The sequence below is a fragment of the Lagopus muta genome, chromosome 3 (assembly GCF_023343835.1).
Source record: "Lagopus muta isolate bLagMut1 chromosome 3, bLagMut1 primary, whole genome shotgun sequence".
Classification (NCBI taxonomy): domain Eukaryota; kingdom Metazoa; phylum Chordata; class Aves; order Galliformes; family Phasianidae; genus Lagopus; species Lagopus muta.
This window is the reverse complement of record NC_064435.1, coordinates 31,621,010-31,640,165: the sequence shown is the minus strand read 5'-3', so window position 1 is coordinate 31,640,165 and position 19,156 is coordinate 31,621,010. Positions and strand designations below refer to the sequence as shown.

At 37.9% G+C, this 19,156-nt stretch overlaps 1 protein-coding gene across 1 annotated transcript in view; it reads left to right on the top strand.

Moving 5' to 3' along the window:
* KCNB2 (potassium voltage-gated channel subfamily B member 2) overlaps window positions 1-18,089 on the top strand; it is a 189,494-nt gene extending 171,405 nt beyond the window's left edge. The window contains exon 3 of the mRNA XM_048940866.1: window positions 11,340-18,089. Within this exon, the coding sequence (XP_048796823.1) occupies window positions 11,340-13,502 (2,163 nt within the window). The 3' untranslated portion in view covers window positions 13,503-18,089. The remainder of the gene's footprint in view (window positions 1-11,339) is intronic.
* The last annotated feature ends 1,067 nt before the right edge of the window (window positions 18,090-19,156 follow it).

The window sequence follows — 19,156 nt, the reverse complement described above, 5'->3', positions numbered from 1 at the left end:
AAACTTGTGCACTCCATCCAGTTCAAGGCAATAGCAAAATTTCCTTTGATTTCCTGAGAATAAAACCAGAGCCCATGGTACAAGTAGAACATGAATGTTTGAAGCCTAACATATTTATAAAACCTGTTTTCTCTGGAGAACACTGAACACTTTAGACTTATTTCTGGTCAGACCCCAGGAGAAAATGGACATTCCTTGAACACCCTATTCAGAACCTGCCCAAATTGTTCCTGCTAAAGCTAAGCATAAATTTTTACCTTAATGGAAGGCTTGTGTAACTTAAAGGCATATTCCCATCTCGTATGTGTTTAGTCTGAGTTCACTACAGATGAGCAGTCTATAGCATAATTATCTAATAAAGCCTCTGTATATCATAGAAAATAATCAAAAAAGCACAATTATTACTTGATACTAACTTTCTGTGGCTTCGTTTAAATACAGGTTATACAGGGAAAGAATCTGAACAGTTTAGGAAGTAATTCAGCCTTTTGTGTGCTATTCATAGTCACTTGGAGTGCCAGGTTCTACCATCTCTGTGTATCATCCAGTTTGGTGTAATGGCTATCTTGGCATGGTTCTGTAAGTCTTTTCTGAGACTGGAACACTTAGTGCATTGCTTAACATCCAACACCACCAAAGAACTGTTCTTAATATAATGCCTACCTTTGCAAATTTTGTCCGTGTAGCCACAATAGGAGATAAAACTCCTGACAGCATAGCTTTCAAAGTCACTGGAGGAAATAAGCTTTCTTAACTGTATCAATGACAAACTTGAAAATGAGGGTAAGAAAATCTACTCAAAATACGTAGCTCTGTTCTCAGATTCATCCCATCAATTTTCTCATGATAGCTCTACCAGCAGTGTGTTCCCATGGGTAAAAGATCCAAAATAGCACAGCATCTCAAGCTTCATTCTGAGTAAAGTTTGGCTATCCTCTACAGTTTGTAGTTTACAAAGTTTACAAAGACTCTGACTCCTGCTCCTAATTATTTGGAATTCCAGTAGATGCTGAATTTGTAAGATTAGAAATTAATAAACACTAAATTCAGTATCAGTAACAGCAATAAGATCTGACTAAACCCCATTTAGATTATTTCAATCTGGGTGTGCAAGATGAACATTTACTACACTATCAGATGACCTCTGAGTGTGTGCCTGGCTTAGGCTTGTCTTAATGTATTCTGTTTCCACCAAACTGCCTAACAGTCCAGAGTGCCATCTTACCTATCAGTGGTAAAACCTGTACTTCCTGAGGTACATCCATTCAAACAAGCCATCAAGCACTCATCAAGCAATGAGAATAAGGCCAAAGTGTTATAAAAGATCCATCATTAAGGCTCCCTAAATGATTTATGGTAGGCAGATTCTTACCCAACTATTTTAATAATCTCTTCAGCTGCTCTGGATTATGGTAAGGAAAATGAGAATTTGAATTCAATGAAGTTATTCAGCAGACTGCTTTCTATTATATTCCAAAAGTATTCACTCAAGTTCTCCATTTGATTTTTGATTATACTGATACTTAAGCTTACTTAAGATACTTAAATATTTTTTCTAAGTAACACAAATTCTATCGTTTGGCATCTTCACTGGTTTTATTGTTCTTGAAGGTTTGTTTAGAACTCATCAGTTATATTCCACCTCAGTCTGCAGTGTAGTCATAGTCTCTGAATGCTACCTTTTACTTTATATTTACAGTATACTTTGGCTTTACTAACTACTGGATTTCTTCTCCAGTTTCTCAAGTGGTCGGTTTTGTGTCCCAATAACGTATCTTTGTGGAGTTGTAAAGGTTGGTTAAATTTTTGTGTTACATCTACATCTGACCGAATCACAGAATAACAGAATCATAGAATGGCTTGGGTTGGAAGGGACCTCAAGGATCATGAATCTCCAACCCCCTGCCACATGCAGGGCCACCAACCTCCCCATTTAATACCAGACCAGGCTGCCAAGGGCCCCATCCAATCTGGCCTTGAACATCCCTAGGGACGGGACATCTATAGTCTTATTTCTTAAGAAATGAGTCTTAATTCTTAAGTCTTAATTAATTCTTTTCAGGACATGCAAAAAAATGAAAGGCTGGTAAACAGGTGTGTCTACTGTTTTCCAGTAGATCTCTTACCTATTTAGTTAGTTAGTTCCTTCTTTATTTGTTTGTTTGTTTATATTACTTCAGGCCATAGTCCCAAAGTCTTTGAGGCATGAAATGTATCTAACTAACAAAGTAATGTGTGCTAAAATATGATAGCATCCTAAAATTTGGTATATGAAGAGTACATATATTTCTGTTGAAGCTACATTTATTATTTTTAATGTAGTAAACATGATCTTATCTAATAATGAGAAGTATATTGTGTATAATGTCTGTAGAAGTCTAAAACAGTTATAGGGAAATGGGAGAAAGAAAGGGTAATAGCTTTACAGATAGATAAAAAATGAAAAAAGTTAAGCTATGTAGGCCTTCAACTACACATGAGGAAGAAACAGACTGGATTCTTTTCCCCAACAATTTCACTAATTCTGCAAGTGTGGGAAATACTGGCATGTGCTTCATACAAAATATAGATTGATGTAGGCATTTTACATAGAGCTGCAATTCTGACATATATATAGAAGTCATGAAGCCAAGTTAGAAAAACTATTTTAGAAGTGTGAGTAAAGATTATGTCTGACTTCTGTGCCTGTTGTAATTTCAAATAAGGCTAAGTAGTAAATCTCTCTGATAGATAACAGAAGTCCTCAGGTGGGAGGTCATCTTTTCTCACTGAATTATATTGCTAGAAGGCAGTTCAAGTCAATTATAGAAAGACAGTAGAATGAGAATAGTGTAACAATAATCTCAACCTGGTTGTCAGCAAATTAGACTGAAGCATATGCTCCAGGTTAATAATTTGAGGTCTCAACTGTAAACAATTTCTATTAAAACTAAATGGTAAATACAAACAGTGAGAACCAAGAGAACGAAATTCCACTTTTTACAGTATCTCTTTTTGAAAAGTTACACTCAGCTTTCTATTTTAAGTTGATGGTTAGTATCAAAATGAGTAGTACAAAATAAATCTGTATGCTGGATCTGAAGATTCCTCCCATTATAGGGATTGAAAAACCTATAATAACAGTTTGTAAGGCTAAATTATTAATTGTGGGTTCTGTTGTTGGTTTGTTGCCAAGGTGTTGTTAATAATTAAATAAGCAATTAAAAAATAAAGCATTGTACCAGCATTATCTTTATTTTCTCCTATATAATATTTATAAATATTATATTTTCCATACCTTCCCGTATTTACGGTCATAGAATAAAACGCTTCAGCACTGCATGTCGGTGCATGGCAGTTTGCAGCCCGCAGTGCCCGCTGCCTGTGCTCAGCACCACGGCTGGGGACAGCTCCTCTTCCAACCTCGCTGCGCTCCCTTGGGCTGGCTGCGGAGCGCGCGCTTCTTGGGCCCTTTGTTTTTATGGGTTCTTTCTTGGCTTTGTTGTTGTTGATGATGATGATGACGATGCTGTTTGTTTGTTTGCTTGCTTGCTTGCTTGCTTGCTTGCTTGCTTGTCTTAAATGACACTCTTGATAACGGAGGCAATGCTTCGTGCATGCAAGGAGTTCAAAACAGATTTCACAGATTAGTCTGCCAGGAAGAGGTTGTACAACTGTAAGCCCTTCAGCATGATGAAAATTCTGAAGTTTAGTGCACTCGTGGAAGTATTTATCGTCTGCTCAGAAAATTAGACAGCTAGTACAAAACATAACCTCAGCATAAGAAGCATACCAACTGTGATCATCAAAAGGTTAAGAACACTTGTGAATAAAGATAGGTAGGGGCTTTATTAAAGACATTTCATCTATTGTTTGATGCACCTGGATGCCTTTCCTTACACATAGGCAAATTGTTTCATCTAAAATTAATATTTGGGGTGGTAAAATGGATTCTGCAGACAGAATTATTCTATAAATAATGCCTTTTATATGACTATTGAAGTTATTTTGTGTGTGTGTGTGTGCCTTTTATCTGTGCTGTGGAGTTAAATCTTTCCTCTTCTTACACAGAAGATATATCATGATATAACTGATTTCATCTGTGCATCTGAGATGGCCTTTTGCTGTTCAACAAAAAATATTAGAACTGGCTTGGTATGGCTTTTAATCTATGTTAGCAAATCTGACAATTGGTGTGAGCAATAAACAGTATTCAGGTTTCTCTCCATTCGTGCTGAACTGAATATGTATTGTTCTTCCCAATGTAGACAGCCTTCATCTGTGATTACCAATGGTCTCTCATCTTTGCCAGTCTAACAGGTTCTCCACTTATCATCCTAATCCCATCCTCACAGTTATTTATAGCAGGTTTCATCAGGCCTGTGCTGGCTACTGAAGACACAGCTAACAATGAAGACTCATAAACCATTGCCTAGCAGTGGTGTCTAGTACAATCTCTCTGGTCTCCAAGATCTTTGTCACCAATTTTAGTTACATGTTTAGTAAATATATCCTGCAAACTAAACATGGATTTCTATTATATAGCAAACAAAGCACTAGTTTTCTGGTTAACTTCATTGGTCCCCATATTCGGATTCATAAAGGCTCAATCTTTACGACGCTCCCAGAGCTCTTATTTTGCCGTATTATCTATCCACTAGAAGACTGTGTTATACAAAACCACTTCCTTACTCAGCCATAATCAAATGCTCAAACCCATATTTTACTAAATCTTGACACTGAAAGTGGTGGTGGTGCAAACTCCAAAGTAACCCTTAAGGGAATAGTGAGTCATTAATAAGATGCAGTTTGCCCACCACTTAGTGCAGGAGAGATGTATTCTAAGACTGTTACATTAATAACACAAACACAAAAAGTAGCAATGTAGCTGTAGCAGAATGAAGGAGAAATGTATTTTATTACTGTTAATTTAAAGCAGAAGTACAAGATCGTTCTTGGGTGGAACTACCATTGAACTTCTGAGGATGTGATAGGAAACTTATATGGAGCTAGTTATGAAATCTTCAGTGAAAATCTCCCATACACCTACCCTAAGTTTTAAAGGTGACATTCATCCCAATGCAAAGAGACAAAAAGAAAAGGCTGTACATCACTTAGTCCCCAGATAAGTACAACGCCAAGAGCTTAGCCTTCACACATAGTAGCTGATGTCAGGCTTAATGAATATCCTTAAAAGATCAATGCAGAACATTCTGATGGATTCATTAAAAATATTAATAATAATGATCCAGAGAAAAGTGGAAATGAAAGGTCAGAATTCTAAATAATATCATCAAGGAAAGAGATGAAGAGCAGCAGAGGGAAGCTGGTCAGTGATTACACATGCTGTCAGAGCCATTATCAGATATGTTCTTCAAAGGGCAATTGTGATAGAGCTGTAAGTTGAATTAAATCTGTGGTGTTCTGTTAAATTATTCCCCTGTTCTCCATTTTATTTTTCAAAAACTAAACGCTATTCTGTGTGGACTCTTAGATCTATTCTAGGCATCTGCAATCAGAAGTTATGCCAGAAAGGTAAAAAGAGATGAAAGGTGTACTCTGAAACAGTAGAGATGCACAAACAGTGCTGTCTTATGACATTGTTTTTTTTTTGCAGTCGGGCCAGGAACAGCAGTGGCAGCTGCTGAAGGCAGTGCCATGTTGCTGAACTGAAAGGTGTTATTATTGGCTGGTAAAATGTCCTTGTATTTACTCAGCTTGTACAAACATAAAAAGTGCTGGTACTTAGCACTACTGAAATAAAGAACAAAGCCCTTTTCCCCTAAATATCTACAGACTCATGTTCAACCTTGAAATTCCTTGTAGTGTAATGTTTATAGTTAGAAGGTGGCTCCGTGTGTAGTGTTGTCTTTGCTGCTTCCATCAAAATCTTGTTTGGATAGTGCCAGTTACCAAGGACCAGACACACACAGATTCAGGTAGAGCTCCTATGGTAGAGCTACTCCTGTGGTAGAGATTAGGTAGAGCTCCTATGGAGCGAAACTTTTCATTCCATTGCAAACTCAATACCATCATCTTGAGATGTGAAAAAAATAGAGTGAGAGAGAAGGAAAAAGGGAAAGAGTGTGTGTGAGAGAGTAAGAGCTTCATTTTTCAGAATTATACCATTCTTTCATTTTGTGGTGAGCGCAGTCAAGCTGGATGCAAGCAGGGATCTCTGTTACAAGCCAAGGACACTTACACAATACGCAAGTGTGGTTGGTATCTCTGAACAGCCTAGACCAACTTCAGCTATCTGCACAAATGTAAATCTAGATACTCCTTTCACAAGCAGACACATCTGAGAATGTGTAGGTAATTGCAGCTAAGTGCTCAAAAAACTTGGTGAGTTCTCCACAAATGGCTGTCTACTTATAAAAGTCTTTAAGGAGCAGAACAATGACTATTTTGCCTGTTTTGCTTTTTCTAAAGCCCAAGATAAAGATACTGCCAGAACACTTTATATGAAGACAATGTCATAAATTTAAGTGCAGAAGAGGGAGAATATGTAGAAGCCTGATAACTTTCAGTGCCTGTAGAGACTGAGATTTGAAAAGTAGTGAAACTATTGCTGTCTGTTATTGAATAGCCTAGATCTTATCCTAGATCCTAACCTGGAATAAAATTAAGGAAACAATGCTGCTAATACCTAATTACAGTTTGAAACCTATGCTAATTATATATACTGCCTTGGCTGTTAGATATGACTCAAGTGATTATTTTTTCCTGAGCAGCTGTGCTTTAGTGTGAACCTAATGTATACTTTTTCTTTGCTTTATATAACAATTACATTGTTATACTGGTTATGTCAGAAGCCTTTTCAAAATGTCAGTAGTTGCAGAACTGCATGGAGCAATTTGAAGCCTATTCTATTATACCTGTATTTTCTGCCTCAGCTTGTATGCTCATTCTGTACAGAAATCCTTACAGTGCTTGCAATAATGAGCAATGAGATGAAAAAGTGCATTGGTTGAATGCACAAGAAAAAATGCCTTCCGTGGGTTTGATGACAACTTAATACTGGAAAACCACAATGTTTTCAGGAGACTGTTACCCTGCCACCCAAAAATCTGAAATGACATATCTGCAGCAGATTGCATCATTAGTTCAAGGAATGTTTTACTATTCATTTAATCAGCAGGAGATTCAAATGCCTCATACTCAGCACATAAGAAAGGACTGTCAACACATCCATTATTTTGGAAACATTTTTATGTTTATAAAATATAATTCATAAGGAAATACTTTTAAGGAGTTGAATTTGTAATGTGTTTTTTGTGGGTGTTTTTTTTTGTTTTCTGTTTTTTAGAACTGCAGCTAAATGACATAAGCTGCCAGAACATCTCATTAAAACAGAATAGGGTTTATTTCCTGAAGTACAGATAAAAAAATAACGTCCAGAATTGTATCACTAAGATTTGATTATAGACTGTTTGAAGTGGACAGCATTCTCCAAGTATTTCAGTTCAGAATACATTTCCAGAATCATGTCCAGAATCAGAACACAGGAAGTTTTGCTAGTAAAGGCTCAATTAGAGAGTGGGTGTTTTTACTCTTTGGATAAGCATAGGTAGCTAGCAGATTGATACAGTTTTGGGTAATTTCAGTGCTTCTATAAGCTACTCCTGTACTATGGGGATTTACCAGTGTAACACTATTTGCAAATGCTCTTTATGTAGACTCACAAAAGGGAATCACTTTTCTTCCCATTCTTCTCATAGTTGCTATTGTTCTTTCTATTGATCTTCTGCTACTCTTTGTCGAAGGAATTGTAAAATTTAATCAGTTGCAATAATTATAACATACTGTGTGTGAATGATGCACAACTTCAATTACACAGCAGAGTCCCAGACAAATAAAAGTTTGAGATTATTACAGTAGAAGAAGCCAAAATACTTTCTTTTGCTGTAATTTTTTCTCCCCAGTGACACATTCATAATTATAGGCGATATCTAGGGAAGTGATTGTCCTCCTGTACTTGGCTTTTGTGAGGCCCCATCCAGCGTACTGCCTCCAGGCCTGGATGCCCCAGCTCGAAAAAGGTGTGGAGCTATTGGAGCAGGTCCAGGGCAGTATCATGAGGGTGATCAGAGGACTGGAGCATCTCTCCTTCAAAGACAGACTGAGGGAGCAGGGCTTGTCCAGACTGTAGAAAAGAAGGCACCAGTACCTAAAAGGGATCATGGGGAGGGACTCTTTATCAGGGAGTACAGTGACAGGACAAGGAGTAACAGCTGTAGAACACAGAAGAGAGGAGATTTAGATAAGATATTAGGTGGAATTTTTCACTCAGAGGTGCTGAGGCACCAGAGAAGTGGTGGATGCCTTTTTCTTGGAGATGTTCAAGGCCAGGTTGGATGAGGCCCTAGGCACTCTGATCCAATGGAAGCTGTCCCTATCCACAGTAGGAGTGTTGGAACTAATGATCTTTAAGGTCCTCTTTAACCCAAACCATTCTGTGATTCTACAACATGTATAAAACATTAAAAAATCTCAGACTTGCTAATTTGTGCATTTTATTAAATTCAGATTTGCATGTTACCAGCATATGATGTGTGGCTTCAGCAAACAGTTTATTATTGTCAGAAAAAAAAACCATGGGTGATAACTCTGGACATGAAAATTATATATTCAACATCTATAAAGTGACCTGCCTTATGTGGAATTTTAACACTGTCACACAGTGGAAGAAGGGATGCTATATAGTGAATCACCATTTTCCTAGGATCTTTTATACGCTGGTGAATACCCAGGCATAAAATAAATTTCTTATAACAGACTTTGAAACACTAGTGTTTCCTAATTAAAATCAGTTTGATGACAGACAGACATATTCTCATGATTTTATTTTCTAAGAACTGCGCGTGTCAAGTAATTGTGTCCCTGGATTATGCAGTTTTTTCTATATTATTATTATTTACATGCTGACACAGGCCAAAATGAGAAGACTGTTGGTTTCAGTGGCAGAAATTGAAAGCTCAGCAATTCTGTGCCATGTTTATTATGTGTTTAGTTGCTCTTTGAGTTTTGAAAGCATTATTGTATTACTGAGTAGGCTAGAGAACTCAAGCATGTGTTACTTTGCAGTAATTTTGTAGAATCATAGAATCATAGAATCATAGAATCACCAAGGTTGGAAAAGACCTACAAGATAGTCCAGTCCAACCGTTCACCTATAGCTCCCGTTCCCAATAGCTCCCACTAAACCATGTCCCTCAACACAACATCCAGTCTTTCCTTGAACACCCTCAGGCTCGGTGACTCCACCACCTCCCTGGGCAGTCCATTCCAGTGCCTGACCACCCTTTCTGAAAAGTAATACTTCCTCATGTCCAGCCTGAATCTCCCCTGCCGTAGCTTGAAGCCATTCCCCCTGGTCCTATCACTAATGACACGAGAGAAGAGGCCGACCCCCAGCTCACTACAACCTCCCTTCAGGAAGTTATAGAGAGCAATGAGGTCTCCCCTGAGCCTCCTCTTCTAGAACCTAGTATACTCTAGCTAAGCTTCAAACCTTTTTGCAGTGAAATCTGATACAGTCAGATTTCACAGACTGGAAAGCAGTTATTGCTCTGCAGTAGTGTTTTCTTTAGTCTGCTGTGCCCTAGCTACAGGCCATCACCCATGTCATTATTCAGCCCTGCCTAGGGGTTTGAGTGTTATTGCCTTCATTCTGTTTTATCATCTCAGCAAACACTTTTCCAGTGTTGGTCTTTTTTCTGTTGTGGGCAGCAGTTATATAGGGGTGTATACCCCCTGCACAACACAGATGGACCAGAGTACTTCTGGATGGGCTGTATGAAGAATGAAGACAGTCAGCCCACAACTCACTTGGTAGGAAGAATAAGCAAGTATTACTCTGCTAAGAAATAAAACTAAAAAAAAAAAAAAAATGGCGGAAGCAGCACTAGTAGGGAAAAATACCCATCTGTTTGGAATATTTCTACATATGAAAGGTGCTACCTGTTCTGTTTAAGCTGGAAAAAGGCCAAAGACAGAATGTAAGTACAAGATGGTGCCAAATACAGGCCCTCATATTGTGAGCAGTTCTGCTTGTGATTAGAGAGCTGACTTTATGCTTACTAACCCACAGCTGAAATAGGCTTAGTGCTGTTTTTTTCAGAGGAATGGTGAAGTGGTATTTTCATCTCTAGAGCTGTTATCACTGCTGTGACCAATCTCTTCTTATATACAATACATTTGTATACTACCCAGTTGTATTTCACTCTTCTTGGATAACACCGCAATTTTATAGTGTGTGCTTGCAAGCACATCAAATGTCATGAATGGATTTCACAGTACCATTTCTGACAAACGAGAGCAAATGCTTTTAAGAATGAGATTAAACTAAGCTTTAAAACAGAAAATAATTTTTAAAATAGTTTGTTTCCACGTTTTTAATGAAAACACAGACATAGTTAGGACTTTTAATCAAAGCAATAATGTATTTTTTCCAAGTTGCCAACATTACCTGGAGTATGAAAAACTAAACTTTGTAGTAAAAATTTTATGTTCTCTGATAGATCGATTTCTTTTCTCATGACGTCAGTTTTGTAAGTGAGAATGACCAGCAACTTTGGGCAACACGAAAGGGGATCATGCATGAGAGGTGTGATTCTTATCAAAATCAATGCCAATAATTTTATGGAACCTATCTCTTGAGAAAGAACCCAAAGCATTGTTTATAGAATTATTTTTATTTACCTACTTTCACTTTTTAGTGATTACAAGAAGCAAGGCATAATTTCATAATACTGCATATTTTGTAATGTTCTAACTCTCTCTACCTATTTCTACCTTCAATTCTTTTAGCACCTAAAATGTATGCAGACATTGCAACTGAGCAGACCTGTTCCCCAGAGCATTGTTTTCTTAATTTCAGCTTCTGCCCCATAAATTTATGCATGACTTGGAAGGTCTCTGCACATATTAAATGGACAGTTTACACACTGTATTACCCAATCATTTCTCTGCATTGCCCTAAGTTCTGTATAGTTACATTTAATTCAGAAAACTAATAGATTTATATTCTGCACATAAACAGGAACCTTATATTCTTTACACAATAATTTGCAGTAATATATCTTACTTTCTTATGCAATTTAAAAAATAATAGGACCACTTGGCTTGCCTTTCTGAAAGGCTTACTACAAACAGTAAAACAATCAGGTTTTGACCATGTTTAGGTGATTCCAATGTTTTCTCTTTGTGCAAAAAGCAAAATGTTAAAATAAAGAATGCAGGAGTCAAAACAGCTTCCTTCAATCTGAGTTTGACACATACATATTTAAAATATTTTAAGCAGACCCTGACAAATGCACTTGCATCAGTCTAACCAAAACATTTATTTTATTTTACAGATTTTGGCCATTGTGTCCATTCTCTTCATCGTATTGTCCACTATTGCTTTGTCTCTTAACACGTTGCCAGAACTTCAAGAAATAGATGAATTTGGGCAGCCAAATGACAACCCTCAGCTAGCGCACGTTGAAGCTGTGTGTATTGCTTGGTTTACCATGGAGTACCTTCTGCGCTTTCTGTCCTCACCAAACAAGTGGAAGTTCTTCAAGGGGCCGTTAAATGTCATTGACTTACTGGCTATCTTGCCATACTATGTCACCATTTTCCTCACGGAGTCCAATAAGAGTGTACTGCAGTTCCAAAATGTGCGACGCGTGGTTCAGATATTTCGTATTATGAGGATCCTAAGGATTCTTAAACTTGCCAGACATTCAACAGGCCTTCAGTCTTTGGGCTTTACTCTCAGACGGAGTTACAATGAATTAGGCTTGTTGATACTATTTTTAGCCATGGGGATAATGATATTTTCGAGTCTTGTATTCTTTGCTGAAAAAGATGAAGACGCCACCAAATTTACCAGTATCCCTGCATCATTCTGGTGGGCAACGATCACTATGACTACTGTAGGATATGGTGACATTTATCCTAAGACTCTGTTAGGTAAAATCGTAGGAGGACTTTGCTGTATTGCTGGAGTGCTGGTTATAGCCCTGCCTATACCAATTATTGTGAACAATTTCTCAGAGTTTTACAAGGAGCAGAAAAGACAGGAGAAGGCAATTAAGAGGAGAGAAGCGCTTGAGCGAGCTAAAAGAAATGGCAGCATTGTTTCCATGAACCTGAAAGATGCCTTTGCTCGCAGCATGGAAATGATAGATGTAGCAGTAGATTCAGGTAAGCCTGGTGAAGCAGCCAACTCAAAGGAGACACCCGATGACAACCATCTGTCACCGAGCCGGTGGAAATGGGCCAGAAGGACAATGTCTGAAACAAGTTCAAACAAGTCTTACGAAAACAAATACCAAGAAGTTAGCCAACAAGACTCCCATGAGCAATTAAACAATGCCGCAGCATCCTCCAGCCCACAGCACCTCAGTGCTCAGAAGCTGGAGATGCTATATAATGAAATTACTAAAACTCAGTCTCAGCCTAATCTTAATGCTGGTTACCAAGACCAGTCCGCAAAGCCACCTACATATGAGGAAGAAATAGAAATGGAAGAAGTTACAGGGCAGAGAGACCAGTTGCCGGCTGGGCCAACAGACGTCATCACGGACATAAGAAGCACATCTAGTATCGACAGCTTTGCCAGCTGTGCCACCGACTTCACAGAAACAGAGAGGTCTCCACTTTCTCTCTTTCCTGGCTCTCACTTGCAGATGAGGTTCCCAAGTGATTCTGCCAACCCAGAAGACAACCAAAGAGTAAGGAGTTCTCAGTTTATGCCATTCACAAAAGACAGAATGTTTTCTCCAACTGATATCACCTTTGACTATACTCCGATCGACAGAGCTGTTATCAGTGATGGCAGTGGGACCCAGACTGTTTTGCATGGTCATTTACATTTCGACACTGCCATGGAAAGCCCCAAAAGTTCTCTGAAAGGTAGCAATCCATTAAAATCCAGATCCCTTAAAGTTAATTTTAAAGACAATAGAGGAGGTGCTCCTCAAACTCCACCCAGCACTGCAAGGCCGCTGCCCGTGATGGCAGGAGCAGACTTTCCCCAGGCCACCCCTCAGCACATCAGCACCATTCTCTTGGAGGAAAATTCACCCCAAGGTGAACGACCTATGCTTGGTGCAGATGCAGCAGGACTTTGTCAGGGACCTTCCAAAAAATTATCCCCTCTGTTTCCCAAACAAAAGATTTTCACTTTCCCTTCAAAAGAGAGGAGGAGCTTCACTGAGATAGACACTGGAGAAGAAGAAGAGTTTATGGAGTTACATGGTATAAAACATGAGAAACAACAGGATATTAAAACAAATTGCTGTGGGGACAAACACAGTGATGGCAACCATTTAACAGAGGAGCCACAGGTCAGCTCTTCACCCAAAAGCATGAGTCACAACTGTACTCAAGACATTTACCATGCTGCGGGTGAGGGGAAGAAAGACAGTAACCAAGAAGGCCACAAAATGGAAAACCATTTATTTGCCCCAGAAATTCATACAAGTCCAGGAGAAACTGGTTACTGTCCCACACGTGAAACTAGCATGTGACTAGTTACAAAAGCAATAAAAATACTTTTTCTTAAACCACAGTTAGTAATGCCTATGAACTAAAACATGGAAAGCCTCAAAAAAAAAAAGAAAAAAAAAAGTGCATAAAATGTTATTTTTGCATGGCATGAAGAGTTCTTTAGTTTAAATACTGTTTCATTAAAAAAAAAAAAAAGACTTCTTTTTGTAAGAAACTAAAAAAAAAAAAAAAAACAGGAAAAAAATGACTCGAGAACAGTGAATAAAATAAAGAGAGCTCTGCTAAGAGCCAGTGTTCTGCAACATCTGACATTTTCGATCCTTTCACTTATGATTGTAGACAGGTTTTGAACTCTTTTAACTTTTTGGTTCTCTTGGTTACAAAGAATTTTAGAATTTGCACATGAAAGGATGAAATGTCAGTGCATGCATTGATAACGATGTGAAACAAGGTGCTTTGGTCTTGCAAAATGCATATATTTGTAAATAGTTGGGGTTGGGGGAAAAGCTACTGGTGAAAAGGATTTGTGGGAAAAGAATTTCCTGGGACACAGGTACTTCCTTCACAGCGTGCTGCCTGGAGGTTTTGTACAGACTTATGTTGCAAAATTGCAACTTCTACTTAAAGCATCTCACCTATCTTGCTTTCTGTTAAAAAGCTCATGAATATATCTGTTAATTAAGGGACTACATTATCTTAGTTTGTCTGTGCTGTAAATCGTAGTTTTTTGGGTTTGTTTTTTTTTTTTTATTTGCATAACTTTTGTTATTGCATTTGTCAGTTTAATTAATGATCCTTGAGGAAAAACAAAGATTTAATGACCAGAACTTGAGGCATTTGATATTTTTATAGAATACTGCCAACATTTCATAACTAAGAAAAAAAAATGTTCCATTTTAAATTTAAACAGCAACAACATAGAATTCTTTCTGTGGCAATAAATAGTGCCAAATGGCTACCTTCATCTCAATCTCTCAATATATTTTATATTACAAGAAATATTACTCCCATTCTTTCTTCCGCTGATTTAAAATATTCTCTTCTATGATCTTCGAGAACTCTTAATAATTCTTCTTCCCCTCTATCTCCAAATCCCCTTCTTTACACACCACGCCCGTACTTCGCTGATGGCAGTGCTATTGAAGCAGTTTTCATGTGAAGACATAAGGCACAAATTTGGACTGACAGATGGTATTACCTGACACACCAACTTTGCCTCAACCCATTCTCCAGTGGCTGTTCCAAAAGCTCAGTATATGCTTTTCTCTATGCATAATGAAGGGAAATGTCAATGCTTCCACTGACATCAACCAAACAGCTTTGCTTTCTCTGGTATTCTCCAGCTTTATTAAAGAAAAGTGCTGAACCAAAGCCTTCATTACAAACAGTCTGAAAAAAAAAAGCTACTAGTTTTTTATCCAGCACCAATAGCTTCCAGTGCTATAGTCATAATAATAATAATAAAAACCCATAGATTGTTTCATTTCCTAAACCATAAAAAGTTCATTCAATTCATTAATCCTAATCATAAGCAAAAATGCAGCTACACTAATGTGCCCTATGAAATGCTCTTTTTTTTTAGGAAATCAGAATGCATGTCTTTTTGCTTGCTGTCCTCTGATTTCTTCTGAAATTGGATGCTCCCAACAGCTTTGTCAGTGCAGTAAGTCCAGCCTCACAGCTAATAAATAGGCAGAAGGCCTGGCAGAGCAGTCCAATGAGCATCAAGTCCCTGCTGTTCCATGGGCTTATTGCCTGAGTCTGAGCCCCTCGCTTCCCTATGCACAAAAGGAAGATACTGCTTCTCTCAGGTCAGGATTATTACAATGAACCTTGTAAAGGCTGTGAGACAACAAGGATGAGAGCCTTAAAAGCACTTTAGACCAACCAAAAGCTGGTTGATCACATCAGGCTTCTACTTCCCAGTGAGGAGCTCAGCTAAATTTTACTAACGTGCAATTTTCTGTTATGTAAATTGGTGTAAATCAGCACCTAATACATTTGATGTAAAAGAGCAAGCATTTTATTGCAACATTGTCCTCTGCTTGACTTGGCTAGGCTGATGTCACAGCCTGCTCCATAGAAAAGAGGTAAGTTTGAAAAGCACTGGTGGCTGGACCAAATCATGAGTATACCACAAATTCTTTGCTTAAGTAATCAAGTTTTGTAAGATTAGATCTCCATACAAACGCTAAGTTTTCTCCTCGCTCATTTGAAACACTGGGAATATAATGTTATTTCTTCAGAACAATGTCTGGTCATTAATTCTCAAAATAAAAATGATATATATTTTTTTTAATTAGTTGCAGTTCATTGCAACTTGTTGCTGCATTCAATTTTAACTATTTATATGGCATCCTGCTTAATCATGTTGTGTCTCACTGTCCCAGAACTTAGCTCTTAAGTATTTTAAAGTCGTTAATCTTCTATATTTATTTTTATGTTTTCTCGCTAGATATTTTCAGTGACAAAAACTAAATGCCAGTCAATTTTTATATGCCTAAAGTGTTGGTCTGTATTTTCTATGTGCAGTTTTAATGAAATCACATGGGCCTGTTCGATCTGCCTTTACATCCTAGTGGATAAGGAAGACCAAATTGAGTCCAAATGGGACCTGATCCCACGCTCTGGATCTACAGAAAAATCCCATTCGAGATGACAGTGTTGTTCTGGCAAGGCTGAGGTCTGTGTCCTGTGTCTAATGTGTGCTTTTTCTCCCTGCTGACCCTTATACTTTTGGAAAGCCCTCTTGGATCAGTGTCATTTCTGGAAAGGGAGGATTCCAGCCATAGGCAACTTATTTCAGGAGCAAAGATTTAATTCTTTACGCTCTCCTGAACTAAACCAGTACTTTATGCAAACTTGAGTCCCTATGGAAAGTTTAACCGTGGTAAAATCAAAACCTCAGTCCTTGTGCAGATGAATTCCCCTGAAACCAATGAGCGTCTGCCAGGAAAAGGGACTGACTGTAAACAAGGACAGTAAGACTCTCTCTTGAGTACCATCAACAGGAGCTTTAACTACGTAAGCCAGTTGAGAAGACCAGGCCCTTATTGACTGCCATATTTAATTTTCAGAGAAGCACAGTTATTTTGAAATTATACAAGCAAAAGAAATGCAATTCTCTTTATTAACAGATGTTGTATTTTTTTGAAAGCTTTAAAGCAAAAGGATCAAGCTTTAGAAGTGCTTTTGTTATAATTTCATTGATTCATTACATACTTTTGACTATGCTGAATATTATTTCCAGAGTCCGGGGGTAGGACATTTGGTATTTCCAGTCTTGGCTGCATACATGGGATACAGTCCTGCATACCTAGCTCATGAATAACTCCTGATCAAAATAGTTACTTGACTAGTTGCAGGACTGGATCTGGATGTGCTGCACTACAGCATGTGCAAGAAGTGCAGTCCAGGACCTCTTCATTCATCAAGAATATCAATTGCTATGTAGCAAATTATGCAAACTACCTGAGTGTATTTTTCTGCTTTTCTAAAATTTCAAAGCCATTTCAGACCTATTATCCATTTGCCACACTAAGGGGAGGGTATTTTCAGTCCCGGAGTCAGCCTCCAACAGTTGTGGAATTTTCAAACAACTTAAGGAGTCCTGAGACAAAGTTACTCCCCTGTGCGTCTGAGAGGAGTCTGACTCTTCATATCGTTGGAAAATGAAGATTGTTCAGGGAGACAGCTTTGCAATCAGTCTATTTTTTACATTTTATACTAACTGCAGAATCCTGAATCAAAGTTGTAATTAATTTTCAATGATGAAACCAAATGAACACGTTTAAATGATGCTCACAGAGTAATCAGAACAGTTTTTGAGTAAATAGTAACATGAATTCAAATGGAGGGTGGGGGGAATCATGTATCGCACAAATTGCAAAGTCAGTTCATACAGGAAAGCTGTTTACAGGGGAAGCATATAAAGAATGTAACATGGTGTAGAAAGTTATTGCACTAGGGAATTTATACAAAATACGTTTTTTAAACAAAAACACAAAAGGCCTTTTAATGCTTCAATGTCTAGAATATAGGAGCTTCTGTGCTAATGCAGAAATCTAATGCACTGTGTCCTCGCCTCAGAATTGGTCTCAAAATCCAAACATTAGTGATGTCAAAGAGGTGATATCTGATCTAACACTAGAGCAACTTAAAGAGCTGTTTCTTTTTAGCACAAGGTTATGCAGCCAAAAGCATGTACAGAAAATCGCATTTTTGCCTTTAACGTGTACAAATCACAGTGGCAATTGGCTTCTTGATATTTCCATAACACCTGGCCATATTTTTGTGTTCCTTGCTCACGTCTCTAAGCGATAAACAACTTGTTCATTTAAAACTAGGTTTCTTCCTCTGCGTATATCCTGAGCTTAGATCTGTTTCAAACAAGGTTTACCTTCAAATCACCTAATTAACTCCTTCACTCTCATCCCTAAAGCACAGTTCAGTACAAATGCTACTTGTCTTTTTCAACTTCTACTGCAAACACAGTCAGTCTGGTAAAAATGTCCAGGGCCTACCTAGCCATCTTTTTTTCATTCGTATGATTTTGGGGTCAATTCATGCCCCCCCCCCCCCAAAAAAAAAAAAACTTTAAAAAAGAAGCAAGGAATATATATATTTTTTTTCAAATTAGCACAGATCAAGCAGGAAAAGCATTTACAGCAAAGAGGGAAGAAAGACAGAAAACCGTAAGTAAACAAGGCATGCTTTAATACGCTATATAGAGATATAATTAAACATACATTGATCATACTTATTGAAACAAAAGTGCCAGCAAAAGTTAATTTCAGACCTACCCCATCTTAAATTTTAACATGCAACAAACAGGTTTCTACTGAAATGTTCAGTGATGTTGTTACCCAGTTGCTTAACGGAAACATCTGATCTGTAATTGCTTTTCAAAAGACTGAAAAAGAAGATACTCTGCGTACTTATCGTTGTTGATGTTTGGATCTCTTCCCCCTGCCCTCCAAGCACAAACCTGCTGCTCTGCTTGGGAGCCATCAGAAAACAAACACAATGATAGATGTGTCTTGTTCTTCAGGGAAGTATTTTTGTGCTCTGATGCAAATGGCCAGATAGATAGTAACTCTTGGAGTCCATTTATTGCTTTTGAACTGAAGGACAGGCAGAATGGTATCCTTTCATTTCTGTTACTGTTGCAGCCAAACCCTCTCACAACTTTACAAGTTTCCCAGCTTTAAAATGCTCTGTCTTCTTTGGTGTGCCCCTCATCCTGCCAGACGTTTCAATGCATTTGTTCAGTGCTTTTGAAGAGCTTGCTTTGCTAAAAGCAATTTTTAATTCTCTATTACATTGATAGCCATCAGTATTTTTGCCTTTTATCCAATACGTTCTTATTAATAATGATATTCAGTTTAAACTCTGGCTGAAATGCTTTCATACTGTAAAACAGATCAGGTGTTCTGGGAACCAAATCCCTTGCAGCTCTATGAGCAGATTTTTGCTGGCAGTTTCCTCACTAAAGAAAGGTCAGATGACTGCAAGCATAGACAGAACTGTATGCATCATGCAAAGGTTTCTTGCTCAGTAATCATATTCCATGTTACTTGACAGATGGAGTAAAACAGACATCCTTGTATTTCTTCCATTTAAGTAATTTTTTTTAATGTTTATTTTTTTAAAAATGTTAAATATTTAAGTATTA